The sequence below is a fragment of the Tripterygium wilfordii genome, chromosome 19 (genome assembly GCF_013401445.1).
Source record: "Tripterygium wilfordii isolate XIE 37 chromosome 19, ASM1340144v1, whole genome shotgun sequence".
NCBI lineage: Eukaryota > Viridiplantae > Streptophyta > Magnoliopsida > Celastrales > Celastraceae > Tripterygium > Tripterygium wilfordii.
In genome coordinates, this window is record NC_052250.1 from 12,909,731 (window position 1) to 12,926,462 (window position 16,732).

The following is a 16,732-nucleotide window of genomic DNA, read 5'->3' on the forward strand; positions in this document are numbered from 1 at the left end:
AAGGAAAAGGAACTTATGATTGAGATTTAGACTAGGGGGGTGGGGGTGTGTAGACAAGTATCCAACGCACACATGAATATAAAGTGACTTCCACCTTCTTATAACAAATGATGATAGTTTGAGTTTTTGCTTAAGGGATATGATTCCTCATGGATCTTTTGTTAAGATTTTTGCTTCAAAATTCAGGGATGTAGGGGGTGAAGTGGATAACATAGAGTCATGTTTCTTCTTATACTAAAACCAAAATTATCTTTTGTGTCATGGTTGTAGTTGCAGTTGCTATGTTACTTACCAAAAAAGAATTGAAGTGGCTATGTCTTGAGTCTTGACACCCATGTTAATCCTTAGTTGGTAAACACTAAGACACTTTTTAGGTTACAATGTACATGATTGTAAGCATTTTCCATCACTTATCTTAGACTTATTCACCTAAATATCATCATGAAATAAAGATGTACAGTGTTTTCTCTCTTCACTTATGCTGATTTACCATCCTTTTAAAAAATCCTTTTGCTTTAGAAGGTCTAAATCATTTGCTTGTCTACTCTCATTTCTCCTAATACTCTCAAAATTAGGGGCGGTGCACTCTCATATCTTCATGTTCATGTTAAAGCATCTTTTTTTAACAAACACCAAATGATAGAACATGGCAAGTAATGATAGTATGGGACCTTTTTTTTCCAAATTCCCCTTGTATCTTGTTAAATTCTCTTTGGCCACTGATGTTCACCCCAATTAAAGGTTTCAAAATGTGTTATTATTGCAAATAGTTTATAGTTTATTGGTGTGATCACATGATTATCTTATTCAACTTTTTACTAATTCTCCCAAAACCTTCATTAGGTCTTTGAACTTCACTATGAAACAACAAAAAACTGTCATGCATATGGACATACTGACATACAGCTTTTTGTTCTTGATGACAAATTGACTTTGTGATCAAAGATTAGACTAGCTAATGGGACTTGAATTTGTATTGAAGCCTTTTGATGCTACAAATCAAGGCCATTGAGATATTGGAAAATCTTTTCAGTAGTTGTTGCATGCTTATGTTTGTGTGTGTTGAATCTTGACTTTGATTAAGGTAGTTCACATGTCTAGTTGTCTTACCTTCAAACCCTAATAATTTTGTTCTCCACTCAAGGATTGAAATTGTTAGTGTGTGTCCAAAAGTAAAGCCCCTATTCATGTGAGTGACACAGTAAGGGTGGTGACTGTGAGACTGTGAAGTCAACACTAATAGAATGCTTAGTCAGTGTTTTCTGAAGGAGATTTTATTTTTATTTTTATTTTTTTTGTGTATTGACCCCACTGCAAGTCCACTTCTTCACTTTTACCTAATCCAATCTTGTCAATCGAGAATGTTCAATTCTTTCATCACTCTCTGTGGAACCCCCCCAACCCCCTTTTTCCCTCCTTTTGTTACATCACCATCAGTTCTTCCTCTTGCTTTGTTCTTTCCCCAGCTTTCAGCTTTGGACCTTGTCTGACTCTTTGCCCTTCAACAATTTGGATTATCCAAACAGGGCCTATATATGTATACACCATATGCTCCTCAACTTGTTTATGCACTCAGTATAATACTAATAATTATTTATGACTTTTTTTCTTCCCCTTATACCAAAGGTAATTAAAGTAAGAATCGTAATTTTGAAATACAATAATAAAATTGTTAATTAATGTGGAAAAGTGATATTAGTTTTAGGACATCTCAAAATAGAAAGAATGACAAGTAAAATTGGACGGAGGGAGTAATTAATTTTTTAGTGTAAATGAATCCAAAAATAGAAATACTGGTCCACTTTGATGCATGCCATGTGGCATGAAATTGAGCTTTTGGTCTTTGGGAGTTAGGACCCCAACCCCAAGCATTGAACTGCCTTAGGGAGGACGACCACCCGTGACTCGTGGAGGAGGTTGTCGTTTGTAATGACTCAATGCTTAGGTCCCGGATTTTGATGTAACGCTTGTACGTACCCTTAGCATCTAAAATTCCAATGGTAGCAGGTGGAACGGTACAACTAAATTATCAAAGGCAAATGGTAACCTTTAGGTAGGGTGGTAAAAATTCGATTCTGAGCGGTTTTGGATTGAATAACATTATGTGTTTATGAAATATTTATTTGTCCAAATTTTAATTCGGATTGGATTTCGGACGTACTAAATTGATCAAATCAGAATTTGTTTAAATCTGAACAATAATCTAATTCGGGTTAAGGTTTGGATAAGTAAATGGGACAAGATTTATGTGTTTGCACTCGGATCCGTTTTTAAACTAGACAAAAGATTTGTGTTTGGATTCAAATCTCGGATATATAACTTATGTCCAAACTTGATTTAATTCGGATCGAACAGAGTTTTGCTACTCCTACCTGTAGGACATTAGATAATGATGAAAATATGCATTAGAATTTGAAAAAGACATGCTTTTTATGTTGAAAAATAAATGAGAGAGTATTCATCACACATGATAAACTGTGATATATTGTAGTAAATTCTTAACAATTATGGCACCCGTTAACCGTAGTAATTATCAAATGTTAAACTTGGATATGAAGAGACAAAGAGTCAGTGTCTTTTGATATTGACTGTTTGCGATGCCTACTTGTGGTAGCCAAGATTGAGATAGCCGTATGTGTGTGTGCCTCGAGAATCAAAATGAATAGTGTATTTTTTATAATTGATGAAGGAATTGTATAAATTATTAATCATAATTAATAACTTAGACATCATACAGTGGGGTCAGATGAATATGTATACATATAGGTGCGAGTCAGAAGACTTGCCACCTCAACGGCTCAAATAGTTAACTTGTTTGTCTTTATTCGTGTCAAATAAGTGGTGGGTCGCCAATAGTGGGCTAGCTATGTAGGAAGGAAATGGGCGTACAAGCTTTTTAACATTGCATGCATTCGACAAGCTTACTCAGATGCCATCATTTACTGTTGAGTGCATTGTGTGTTTCCTACAGTCCTACTCATCTTGCTTTCTGAAACAAGCTCGATCGCTTTCAGCTCCACGAACCAAGACACACAGTATATTCTGATTGAATATTTCTTACATGTTTACACACCGAAATTCTCTTATGTTGATCAATTTTGTGACTACAAAATTTAATGGTTGTAATAAAAAAAAACAACAAAAATGGGGTCACCACATTTGTTGTGGGATCTACCACATGTATGATTGAAAAATAATTAAAGAATTTCACCATGTTTGCATTCGGCAAGCATGTAAGGCAATATACTAACTGACCTTGCCATGAACGGAAGTAAAAGCATGCGTATTTGCCTGTATTAGCTTACTTTAGTTTGTAATTCTATTCTATGATCCCATGCTTCTAGTTTGAATTATTTTGAATGAGTAAAAGTAAACATTATTAAAGAGAACAAAATAATGAAGATAATTATTAACAAAAGAGCAAATTAAAAGCAATGTAGACGACAAAATGGAAAGGACAAAACCGTCATGTGAAAAGTGTAGGGAGGCTGAACAACCGTCAATGGCGGAAAGGAATTACAAGAATAAGGCACGCGTGGAGGGAAGGCAAGGCACGCCCCAATCGTGTCATCATTTTTCTTCTCCATCTGAAGCCACTAATTTTTTTAAATAAATAAAAGGATTGTAGGGTCACGACCTTCACGCGAGAGAGGCACGTGCCTTATACGACATAACCCTACAGTGGGGGGCAGAAAGTGGTTTTAGGGACCCCACTCTCCATTTCTGGCCTCTGGTGCACTGGAGTGGGAGGGGGGGGGTGGAGGGCTCTTTGCCTTTGTTTGGCCTATCCTCTGCTTCTGCTGTTAAAGAAAAAAGAAAAGAAAAATAAATAAAGATAATTGTATTTAGCTTTCCCTTCCATTCCTCGAATACTGATGACTGTATGTTACTGTGTTTGTCTAGTATAGTGTAGTGTAGCATTCTTGCACGGTCTTCAAAAGGGCTTTTTGGTATTTCCAATGGTTACTCTTGACCCAAAATTTTCCGTATTCTGGCGAATAGCAACTTAACTTAGCCATGGACGTAGAAGGAAGAGCCATTGCTTTAGTGTCTTAGTTGTCTTGGCTTAGTCACTCTCTGACAGGTGCTAATGCATGTATAAAGTTAGGGGTGGAAAAATAATTAGTTCCAGGTCAATTTTAGGTTGGACAATAACACATGTCTACGAAATATTTATATGTCTGACCCTAATCTGAATTAGATTTGGAACGTACTTAATCGATCAAATCCGAATTGATTTAAACTGAGCAAAAAATTTGTATTTAAACCCGAATTTCAGATATATAACATATATCCAAACTTGACTTGATATAAATTCGATCATTCGGATTGAACTGAGTTTTGTCACACCTATATAAAACCATTACGACAACATATATGCTATCTTTATTGTCTAAAATACTACTATTTTTGCTAGCGTATTTGTTACTTTTGTCAAACTAAGTGAAAGTGGCCCACTCAAGCAACTCTTTTTTTTCCTTTAATACCGATAATGTCCTCGCAGAAGGCGACTAGACGACGGGACGTACCACGTACCGTACGTTTCTTCGTTTAGACCAGCAAAGCCCAAGCCCACCTTAATTCTGTTTTTCTTTATTTTAGAAAAATTAATAAAGAATACTTGTTGAAAATTCTGTTAGGAAAAAGAAGATACTGCTTCTGTTTGATGACGACAGCTTTGCTTGTGCTGATCGGAACTAGGGATTGTCGTTTGTCCCACTCCTCTGTTGGCTCCTTTAAACTCTGCTTTTCTGTGTGTACTTGGTTCTCAACTTAACTCTGCTTTGTATTGCATGGTTAAGTAATTTTAAACTTATTGTTTTACCATTGGTAACTAGTTCTCATGACATAATGTCACATTGTCTTCATGAATACTAAAAACTGAGGTCAATTAGTTCTCTCTGTTTTTTTTTTGGTAACATCAAACTCACCCAGCTACCCATCGAATAATTGATCAATCTCGAATCACATAGAAGATTCTACAACTCTCTTGCACTAGTTGAGACTTGGGTCGAGATCTATTTGAGAGAGGCTTTACTTGTATAGGAGATATTGAGATAATTTGAAAGTATAGGTATTATTTATTAATGACAATTATACCACTAGCTTCCGATAACAGTAAAAATGAAAGCACCTTGATAAGGAAGAAAAAAAAAGATGTTTGGTGGATTTAAGCAAAAATCCAGAAATAAACCGAATTAAAAAAATTTCAAAATGGGTGCAAGTGAACTTGATTGTGTATGAAGATTTATCCTTATCTTAATCTATACTCTAATCTAAACAGCACAAATGATGCAAAAGTAGATGGTATTATTATATTCATGCTAGGTCAAACTCCACCCAAAAAGTAACTACTACTGAACACTGACTATTATGTAGTTTTATTTTTACACATACAAGGGGCACTTTGGGCAAATTGCATCTTTTTCAAAACACTGCCCCGCCATTTTGTTTAACAGAAGTTTGGATCCCAAGAAGTGAATGAATAATAGGATGACATGCTTGTTGAATGTAGTAAAAATTATGACAAACTAAAGAGAAAATGGATTTGTTGGAATCATTTCACCAATTTCATCAGATCTACACCATTGAATGTATTGGGTGTAGTGTTGTCAAATCAATGCTTTGTTGCATTGGATGGTGTAGATCTGGTTAAATTACTGGAATAATTCCAGCCCCCCTATCCCAACTAAAGATGATGCATCATAAATCATCTCAAGGATATCAACTCCCTTTGCCTGGGCTGTCAGGAGGTTTGCTTCATGTAAGTAGAAGAAAAGAAGCCGCCCTAATTTTTGTTTTTTTTTTTGTCAACCGAAATTCTCAACCCAACATATCCATTGGACCAGTTTTAAATTCGAGCTGCCAACCCTGCTCGCTCCATACTGATGACAAGTAAGATCGAGTCGAAATCCGTGGAGAAGGAGGCCAAAGCCCACAAAAGAGCTATAAACTATAAACCCTAAATCCGTAAGTGATATTTGATTGTTAATATATAATTTACGCAATTTTAATTCAAGCTAGTTACCCATTCAGATGGTAGGAGAATTGAGTACAACAATCATATGATTAAACTCTGGCTGCATCTTCATGTGGTCCATATAATCCAGTATCAAGGAAGCTCAAATTAGAAACACAGACAAATATTTAAAATAATTAGTGAAAGAATATGAGTGAAATTGAGAAAACTTTCTTGGATCCTGTGAGAAATATTGTCCATTTGTCCCTGTGTTGTTAAGACATGCATCAATTTGTTAGCCAAAGATAAAGGAAACAAGGTATGATGAAAAGGGCTACCAAAAGAAAAGCAAGAAAGAAAGAAATCCCAAGAAAACCAAAAGTATTAGTAGGAGGAGAGAAAACAGAACAGACAAAGTAAAAATACCATATTTTGCAGCAGGAATATGCAAATAAAGATGTTGTGGAAGATCTCTATAGGAGAAGTACCAGTAATAGTTTCTTTCTCTCTCTCATTCTTCAAAATACCACCAAAGGAACCCACTGAAGCAAAATAATCATCATGAAACTCCCTCTCTACCCAGCACTCTCAAAAAGCTTCTCTCACCATCAAAACCTTCCTTCCCTTAAATCTACCTCTGTTAACACAACATCTTTCTCAAGCAAGATCAAAAAATCCCCACAACCATGAAACCTCCTTTTCTGTTCTTCTTCTTCTTGTTCTTCTGCTACTTGCACCAAACATGCATACTTGTCTCAGCTATTTCTCTACCTCCCCCACTTTATTCTCTGCTTTCCCTCAAGTCCTCCTTGAAAGACCCACTCTCAACCTTCCATGATTGGGACCCAACCCCAGCCTACTCCCACCCTGAATCCCAAGACCCAATTTGGTGTTCATGGTCTGGCATCAAATGCAACCCAAAAACAGCTCAAGTTACATCCCTTGATCTCTCTAACCGCAATCTTTCAGGTGTTATTCCTGTGGAAATTCAATACTTGTCACCAAGCTTAGTACACCTCAATTTGAGCAGAAATGCCTTTGATGGGCTACTCCAACCTGCCATTTTTAAACTAACTCAGCTTAGGATCCTTGATATTAGTCATAACAACTTCAACTCAACATTTCCACCCGGGATATCCAAGCTTAGGTTCTTAACAGTCTTCAATGCGTACAGTAACAACTTCATTGGTCCGTTACCGGAGGAGTTTGCCAAGTTACGGTTCCTGGAGCAACTCAATCTGGCAGGAAGCTACTTTGATGGAGATATTCCAGCGAGTTATGGAAATATACCCAGGTTGAAGTTCCTCTTCTTGGCAGGAAACCAATTGGCAGGGCGCCTGCCACCTCAATTAGGATTCTTGACAGACCTTGAGCATATGGAGATTGGGTACAATCATTTTTCAGGAAGAATACCTGTGGAATTCGCATTGTTATCAAATCTTAAGTACTTGGACATCGCGAATTGCACTCTCTCTGGTACTCTGCCGCCGGAGCTTAGAAACTTGACGATGCTTGAGCACTTGTTGCTCTTCAAGAACCAAATTACAGGCGAAATTCCGGTGAGTTACACAAATTTGAAAGCTCTCAAAGCTCTGGATTTATCAGATAATGGTCTTTCGGGTACAATTCCAGAAGGAATTGGTTCTTTGACAGAGATATTTGAAATTAGCCTAATGAACAACAATTTAACGGGAGAGGTACCGGACGGAATCGGCAATTTGAGTAACCTCACCACCTTACATCTCTGGAACAATTCGCTGGCCGGAATCCTCCCTCAAAAGCTCGGTTCCAATGGGAAGTTGCAGCTGGTCGATTTGTCGTCTAACTCTCTCACCGGACCGATTCCTCCGAATCTCTGCCTCGGAAATCAACTCTACAAGCTCATACTCTTCTCCAACAGTTTTAATGGGAGCCTTCCTGAGTCGCTAACAAGCTGCACTTCCCTCACGAGGTTTCGGATACAAAATAACCAGCTTAACGGATTCATCCCCGACGGGTTCGGACTCTTACCAAACCTATCCTTCGTGGACCTCAGCAAGAACAACTTCACCGGTCCAATTCCTCAAGACCTCGGCAATGCACCGCGGCTCCAGTTCTTGAACGTCTCGGAGAATAGTTTCGAGACGAATTTGCCTGACAACATATGGAAAGCGCCGAATCTGCAGATTTTCTCAGCGAGTTCGAGCAAACTCATCGGCGAAATCCCGGACTTCGTCGGTTGTAGCAGCGTGTACAAGATCGAATTGCAAGGAAACTCGTTGAATGGTACCATTCCCTGGGACATCGGCCACTGCGAGAAGCTTCTGTCACTGGATTTTAGCCGCAATTCTCTTTCAGGTATAATTCCGTGGGAGATATCAACGCTTACGTCGATCACCGACGTGGACCTCTCGCACAATCTCTTGAGCGGTTCAATTCCGTCCAATTTTGGAAACTGTAGCACAATAGAAAACTTCAATGTGGCTTACAATATGTTAACGGGACCGATCCCTTCCGAAGGTGCGATATTCCCGAACCTGCACCCGTCCTCTTTTTCTGGAAACGAGGGGCTATGTGGCGGACTCTTGTCAAAGCCGTGTGCGGCGCCGGGCACTCTTTCTGCCGGCGACGTTGAGGTCCCCCGAAAACAGCAACCAAAGAGAACGGCCGGCGCGATAGTTTGGATCACAGCGGCAGCATTTGGCATCGGACTCTTCGTGTTAGTAGCCGGAACACGGTGTTTCCACGCGAACTATAGCCGTCGGTTCAGCGACGACCACGAGATCGGGCCGTGGAAGCTTACCGCCTTTCAACGGTTAAACTTCAGTGCCGATGATGTGCTGGAATGTCTATCGATGACGGACAAGATCCTAGGGATGGGTTCCACTGGTACAGTGTACAAGGCAGAGATGCCAGGTGGCGAGATCATAGCGGTGAAGAAGCTGTGGAGCAAGCACAAAGAGAATATCAGACGGAGGAGAGGGGTTTTAGCTGAAGTGGAGGTGTTAGGAAACGTGAGGCATAGGAACATAGTGAGATTGTTAGGGTGTTGCAGCAACAGGGAGTGCACAATGCTGCTCTACGAATACATGCCCAATGGGAACTTGGATGATTTATTGCATGGGAAGAACAAAGGAGATAATCTGGTGGCTGATTGGGTCACAAGGTATAAGATTGCACTAGGCGTGGCACAGGGGATTTGCTACCTCCACCATGACTGTGATCCGGTGATCGTCCACCGCGACCTCAAACCCAGTAATATACTAATGGACGGTGAGATGGAGGCCAGAGTGGCGGATTTCGGGGTGGCAAAGTTGATCCAGAGCGATGAGTCCATGTCAGTCATTGCCGGCTCATACGGCTACATTGCGCCAGGTGTGTTTTTACACCACTATTCTCATTTCTTTTCCCTTCCTTCCATTTAGTTAACTAGATTTAGGATTTTATCACATGAAATCAAAACAAGTTTGGCCAAGTCGGAAGATGAAACTAGTTTGGGAGTATTTCCCTAAAATTTTCAATTTTTTCTCGTTCTATGGGCTTGCCCACTTCTGAGAAAGAAGTTAGGAGCTTCATTTCTCCCGCATGAACTTCATCAAGTCTTACATGTCGTCAGCATGGTGGTGCGGGTTGTTTTAACAGTACGAGATTTACATCCACTAAACTGTACAAATGGCATGCTTGACTAAGAATTTCCCCGGTCACCATTAAAAAAGAAACTAATAGATAAATGAAGTGACGACCGACGAGTATTCCCTGCTAAGGTTCAAACTAGGCAATGACATGCCTGATGAACAATGCAGTGGTTCATTCTCATTCTGGTGAGGCAGTGTTGGAGATGATGTGGCAACAACCGGCAATATTGGTCTTTAGGGTTTTAATATTCGTAGGCAACTTTTGTCCTGCTCCTTATAATTGGTTTTGTTTGGTAACAGAGAAAATACAAAATCAAGCCTATTTAGAATTTGCAGTGTGGTGTCCTTTGTCAACTATCAAATATTGCATTTTTACTTAAAAGACTGTGTTTTATGTATGCAGAGTATGCTTACACATTACAAGTGGACGAGAAGAGTGACATATACAGCTACGGGGTGGTGTTAATGGAGATTATCAGCGGAAAAAGATCGGTCGATGCAGAATTCGGTGACGGTAACAGCATTGTTGATTGGGTTAAGATTAAAATCAAGAGTAAGGATGGAGTTGTTGATGTTTTGGACAAGAATGCTGGGGCGTGGTGCGCGTCGGTGAGGGAGGAGATGATGCAGATGCTTAGGATTGCATTGCTATGCACAAGCAGAAACCCTGCAGAGCGTCCCTCTATGAGGGACGTTGTGTTAATGCTGCAAGAAGCCAAACCCCACAGAAAATTGCCCGGTTCTGCGGCTGCAATTGTCAATATTGACAATGTGGTTGGTGGTGGTGGTGATGTTTTGGCACAAAAGGCCACAGTGGGATGTTAATATGATTATTTTCTTAAGTCTTTTTCTTTTTCTTTTATGTTTAAAAATGTTGGGGATTGGTATAGGAGAAGCGACTCTTTTCTTTTTTTTAAATTTAAATTTCAATATTCAAGTGTCTTTCTTATGCTCTTTGATGTTATATTTACTATGGACGGATTTAGGGATCTACAATTCCTCAATAGTTATGGAGTCTAAAATTATATATTTAACGGACAAATTAAATGTCATATCACCTATTTTTACTTCTATCCAAAGTCCAAACAATTATTTTTTACTTCAATCCAAACATTATCACATTCATTTTCATTCGTTACATGTGTTTTTTGACTTTATTTAATATATATATATATATATATGATTTGGCATCATATGAATACTCTGATGATAATTTTATATTCTAAAATTCCAGTCAAATTGTAAAACCCCAAATTCATTTTGGACATTGCATTCATTTCACTCATTATATATGTTTTTTTTAAAAGAAATATATGATTTCGCATCATATGAGTACTCAGATGAGAAGTTAATATTCTAAAATTCAAATGGAGTTGTGGAACTCGAAAATCCATTGTGGATGCTGTATAAGATCAACGTAGTGAGTGTTAGCGTGAAACATAAAGTGGGGGGTGTGGACCCAAGTGTGGGGAATAATTGGTGCATGAGAAGTTATCATCCCCTTGAGATTAAGTATTGCTATTGAAGACCATTCCACACAATGCGGTTCGAGCCACTAGCAATTCATCAGTCAACGGAACCACAAAAAGATGAATATGCAATAATAATATCTACAACTCTCCCTGCCACATAATAATAGTCACAAAAACAATATTCGGCCCGCTTATACTTATTCAGAATTCAAATTACTACCAGAAATGATAGGGATCCCAGTAAATGCTAAGTCACTCTCTGATTCAATTATCAAGTTTTGTGAGCCGCTACAGTTACATCAATGAATGGATAAGATCATTTATTGGGATGACGTAGATCTCAGTTACTGGGATCCCTATCTTTTTTGAATTACTATCAATCCCATATCTTATAATATGGTGGAAGAGAAGGATTAGAACTTTTTTTTTTGTTTTTTTTCAATCGGAACACTTCTTTTGGATAATGAATCTCCCTTGAATTGACATAAAACATATATTTGTATCTACACTCATTGTTTTTGTTCTCAACGGTACTCAAAAACTATTCTAATAAGTCACTGATCGGGTTGAATTTTGTAAACCAAATGTCGTTGTGTTAACTATTAAGTGTCTTCTTCAATTTTTCACTTTGTAGGGTTGCGGTGACGGATTCGTTTTAAAGACAATAGTTATGACTCAAACCTAACATTCCACAACGTGTGGGATATTCTTATGATAACGCCCAAGAATAATTGCTATACTGGTCGTCCGCTGCCCACCATTTTCCATATTAGAAAAATTAAAGTAAATTTAGGAAATCCCTAATAGTTCATTTGGTTGTACAAATTTACAATTTCAGTAACCTTTAATTATCTCCCCTTGATTCGCTGGTGGCTTGAATTAGGTGCACTCTCACGCTCATCTCCCTGGCCTGTCATGAAGAATAATCACTTAGAATTACAGGGCCGTAAAATTTCAGTTTCTTTTATCTTTTTTCATTTCGTTTTGGACACAAAATGGAAGGGGAACCAGTAAATGGGCCGGCATGGGTTGTGAGTTAGTGGGCCTCAAACGGGCTAACCTTGTGATTGTACACGGACCGAATGTCCATGGGCTGGTTGAGGATAAACGTTACAATGTTACGTCATCAAACCCAAATCATCGTACATGGAATAGGCCCATGGACTGATTTTATTTCAAGTGATATCCGACTAGGCCCATGGGCTTGTTTTGTTTCAAGTGAATTCCGAGTGGGCCTCTCTACACAAGCACTCCCCCACAGGCGATAGTAAAATTTATATAAATGGAAGGTACAAAATGTAAATAAGATTTATGGGAGTTAGGAGGCTTGCTTACCCCCAATGCTGCAACCATGGCCATAAGCTTCTGTGTGTCTTCCAAGCACTCTTGTCCATGCTCCAATGCGCTCATCAACTCCGTAACCAAAAACAGAATTTTCTCAACCTGCTGATTCATATACAACATATGTACATCTAGTTAGGGACCCTTGAAAGTTCAACATAAGCTATTCTAATATTTTACAGTAAAAATCATGTTTTATCTTCACTAATAACCGAGAATGACACCATACAAATTTACCTTGTGGATATTTTATATGAGTCTAAATTCAGACCATTGGGTCCTAGAGTACAGAAATTTCCCACATGATTCATATAAGAAGTTTCTCATATGATATGAGTGTAAACTCGGACCGTCAGGCCTAGATATTGCTTCCAGTGGGAATTAAACTCATGACTTCCCGAGTACATACGGTTTGGTATCAAATAGATTCATCAAACTACGTTATCAGCTAATTAGTTAGGTATAATTTATCCTTAATTAATTACTCATGCATATTTTCATTTAAAAAAAAAAAGAGAAAGAAAGAAAGAAAGATAATTGAAGCTTAACCTGGGAGAAAAATGCATTGACTGTTGTTTCTATGTCATCCATGACTTTCAAGGCTGTGCTCATTGCTTCATAGATGGAGGCTGAATCTGCCTGAAGAGAATTGCCCAATATCAGTAAATTATATTTCATTTTTTACTTTTAGTCAGGGCCAATTAATAAGTTAAAATTGATATTAATATTAATATTTCTTAAAAACAGTATATAATTTACCTTAGCACCATGGACTAAAGGGATTTTGAGTGACAATCCTGAGAGTTTTGTTGCTAACCTGCTCACTGCTTCACAGTTTCTACCTTCCAACTTTGCCCATTCATTGAGCAGATACAATTGAGGGAGCAGAATTTGGTCTAGTGTGATGTTGTGTTTTAATTTCTGCAAGTGAATTTGCTTTTCCTTTATGGAATTCCTCATTTTGAAAAGTCTTAGCCATACACCTAGTATTTTATCCTGAAAAATGAGTACAAAAATGTATATTTAAATAAAGATCTAATTAATTAAGGACATGTATATTTAAATAAAGATGTAATTGAGGTCATTATTTTAATTTTTTAAAAAATATTCCAAGCCTTATAATGGTCCAAAATTTAAATGATTACAACCTCTGCTTTATTTAATTAATAATTAAAATTTTCGGAAATTTGAAATTTATATCTAACATCGTGTTTTTTTTTATTATAGGAAAAGTGAATGGGGAGGCTCGAACTCGAGACCTCTAAGAGATACCACACACATGAGTGTCATATAAATTACTCGTGATTCTCAACATCATGCTTATATATTCACATTCCCCTAACAGATATTTATATATAATTTATTTTCAAAACTTTTACTAATTTTGTAAAAAGATAGTAAAAGTCATACTTCCACTAGGCTCAAGCTAACCACTTGGTAATAATATAATTGGTTATCTCTCTAGACTTAGGATGTAAACGTCATAAAGAATCTCGTCCAAAATCGAGAGTTCGATTCTAAGTTAACGTCTATTAAATTGTTCTCGATTAAAAAAAAAAACTAGGCTCAAGCTCGGCCTAAATTTGAGCTTGTTTCAAACTCAATTCTAGAGCCCACTTACTAAATGGACCCAACCACAGCTGAAAAACCTGAGTGGGCTCAGCATGTTTTAAGCCCATATAAATTATTAACTCGCAAAAAAAAAAATCTTAAAATACAGAAAATTGCCAAATTGGGCTCTCAATCAAGGGATTGCATGAGGAACCTCACTTACCCGTGCAGCTATATTCAAAGCATCCATGGCAGACTCAGCTTTAGCATTCACGAACCTCCATTGACACAACCTACTATGCAAAACCCTAAATCGATGATACTCCCCTTCTTGTACTTTCGAGACCTTCTTTTGATTAAAATACCTCAAAACCCCGCTCACTCCACCACCACTACCGGATTTCCCTTTCGGGGCAGTTGAACTTGCAACAGACGACTCTAGCGGCGACACGCGTGGAGATGACCGGCCGGGCGATAGTGCCCAGGCGGAGGGAGATTTTGCTGACGATTTTGCCTTCTTTGTTGCACCAGAATTGCTTTCGCTGCCACGCCTTAAAAACCTAACAAAACCGTCTCTAGGACTAGTACTACAATGAAGAGTAATGTTAGACTTACTATAATCAATGGTCACTGAAGCAGGATTCTCTCCGTTTTTCTTGATTCTTGATTTTGAAGTTGATTGGGAACGGCCGGTGAATCTTTGGCTGGAGTTCAATGAACTAATTGACTTGTTTTCGGACCCGCTTCTGCTTCGCAGGAGTTTCGGGGACGGGGACTGTTGTCGTGGCGGTGTTGGTGGAGGAGGATGGAAGCGGCGTGAGCGGCTGTGGCTCCGAGTGCTTTCCATTTTTCTGTTGGACGACGAAATGGCGGAAGTTACTTATATAAGAGAGATGGGCATGCATTCATTTGGTGTTGTGGAGTTGCGAGCACGTTGAGGACTAAATGCATGCGAGTCACTACTAACTAACATAGACCAAACCGCCTAAAGAGGTTAGACTCTCACGCGTCAACTCTTCCACAGCGTATGATTCGTATGTATGCGGCACTAATTGTGGAGTATTTTATACATGTACATATATACCTATTCATATACGCAGTAGGTAAGCGTTTTGAAGGGGAACTAATTTGACCTTGATCATACACTTTCTTTCTAAAAAACATTGTAATCTTAAACGAAATAATTAACATCGGTTTGGTTTGCTTTTTATTTTCTACATTTCTCGTATTTTCTATTTTTTCAGAAAATATCTTCCAATGAATTAATGTTTCCCGTATTTTCTAAAATGAACAGCTAAAAGTGTTTTCTGGTATTTTTTTGTTTTCCAAAAAATAAAAATAAAAAATACATGAAAAACAAACAAACCATAGTGTTTTTGGCTCCACAAAAACTTTAACAATACTGTTAACTCTACATAAATTTTGGGTGCCTTAAAAGTTTTTGTCCTTAAAGATTATCAATGGGGCCTAAGAGCATCCACATCAGATTACCTAAACATAAGTCTGTCTGTAAAATTTAGAGATTTTATCAAAATAGAGCTATGCATCAGATTACCTAGAGGTTCCCTATTTTACAGAATATGAACAGTAGTTCCCTACATCTAGAGAACCACTATTCACTTCCCTAAACATAAAATAATATTTTTTACTACTTTATTTTCTCCTCTCTCTTCTCTCCTCATTTTTTCCCTCCTCTCTCTCCTCACTCCTTTTCTTTCTCTCTCTTCTTTCTCTCTCATCTCTTTCTCTCTCCTCTCCTCACATTTTGACTCCTTTCTCTCTACTCACTTTTTCTCTCTCTCTTCTTTCTCTCTCCTCACTCTCTCCTCTCTCTCTCCTCACTCCTTTCTTTCTCTCTCATCTTTCTCTCCTCACTTTTTCTCTCTCTTCTTTCTCTCTCCTCAATTTTTTTTCTAATTTTTAATAACATTAATTTATTATTTTAATTAATATATGGTTTTAAATGTAATTAATTTATTATTTTAAATAGAAGTAGTTTATATGAATAGAATAAATAAAGGAAAGAGAAATAAATATTATTTTAATGCAATAGAGAATATGATAGGTAATCTGATGCAGTGTTGATTGGATAGGGAATCTGTAAAATAGGGGAAAGTGACATTTTGTATGTATTTTAGGGAATCTGTTAAGAGAAACTGATGCAGATGCTCTAAGGCCCTCAAATCTATAGGGTCCTCAAACCCCCGAAATTTTTAAAAATTCTTAATGTTAGTGTAGTCCAAAAATACTAATATTAGTATAGCCTCAAATTCCTAGAGCCCTTTTCTAAAGTTCGCCCAATAACTTCGTAGGCTCGGGTATCCCACCATTGAATATTTTATGTCTATAAATATTAATTTTTTTTATCTTAAAGATGGACAATCTTTCAAAAAAAGAGAGAGAGAATTTCATTGACTTAAAAGGGGTATATTCAATAAAATAAAAAGGGTGAATAGAGGATGAAACCTCCTCCAAGAGAACAGATACTTGCTCATAATTTATACTAAGATAGGCTAAAGCATCTACAAGTTTATTGTCATTTCTTGGTGTGTATTGTACTCAGCAATCCAAACTCGACAGTTAGGAACAAATATCATCTAGTATAATTCATGTGGAGATAGGGAGATTCTATTGTTGTTAATTAACTGTCCGGACTATCTCTAGAGTATCTCCTTCCAGGATAAAGAGTTATTCGACCCCAACAGAAAATACCCGCATCATACCAGCCACCATAATACATCCACAGTGGTGCCATCCAAATCCAAACTCACTGTCTAAATAGGATTCCACACATC

General features: G+C 37.8%; 2 protein-coding genes across 2 annotated transcripts; one reads left to right on the forward strand and one right to left on the reverse strand.

The window, feature by feature from the left end:
* The first annotated feature begins 6,316 nt into the window (after positions 1-6,316).
* LOC119985058 (leucine-rich repeat receptor-like protein kinase TDR) lies at positions 6,317-10,610 on the forward strand. Its single transcript, XM_038829219.1, has 2 exons — positions 6,317-9,313; positions 9,977-10,610. The coding sequence occupies exons 1-2, from the start codon at positions 6,646-6,648 to the stop codon at positions 10,396-10,398; spliced, it is 3,090 nt and encodes a 1,029-aa protein (XP_038685147.1). The 5' UTR covers positions 6,317-6,645; the 3' UTR covers positions 10,399-10,610.
* A 1,279-nt stretch (positions 10,611-11,889) lies between these two features.
* LOC119985588 (QWRF motif-containing protein 7) lies at positions 11,890-14,784 on the reverse strand. The gene is made up of 5 exons (XM_038829880.1): positions 14,161-14,784; positions 13,146-13,382; positions 12,936-13,025; positions 12,381-12,488; positions 11,890-11,955 (listed from the first exon to the last, which is right to left on the reverse strand). The coding sequence occupies exons 1-5, from the start codon at positions 14,782-14,784 to the stop codon at positions 11,890-11,892; spliced, it is 1,125 nt and encodes a 374-aa protein (XP_038685808.1).
* Positions 14,785-16,732: the final 1,948 nt, after the last annotated feature.

What these genes read in the sequence shown, in the direction of transcription:
- LOC119985058 (XM_038829219.1), top strand. Translation starts at nt 6,646, where the DNA reads ATGAAACCTCCTTTTCTGTTCTTCTTCTTCTTGTTCTTCTGCTACTTG. An exon ending in ATACGGCTACATTGCGCCAG is followed by an intron (nt 9,314 to 9,976) that starts GTGTGTTTTTAC and finishes TTATGTATGCAG; the next exon opens with AGTATGCTTACACATTACAA.
- LOC119985588 (XM_038829880.1), bottom strand. Translation starts at nt 14,784, where the DNA reads ATGGAAAGCACTCGGAGCCACAGCCGCTCACGCCGCTTCCATCCTCCT. An exon ending in CTTTGAATATAGCTGCACGG is followed by an intron (nt 13,383 to 14,160) that starts GTAAGTGAGGTT and finishes CTCATTTTTCAG; the next exon opens with GATAAAATACTAGGTGTATG. An exon ending in CTTTAGTCCATGGTGCTAAG is followed by an intron (nt 13,026 to 13,145) that starts GTAAATTATATA and finishes AATTCTCTTCAG; the next exon opens with GCAGATTCAGCCTCCATCTA.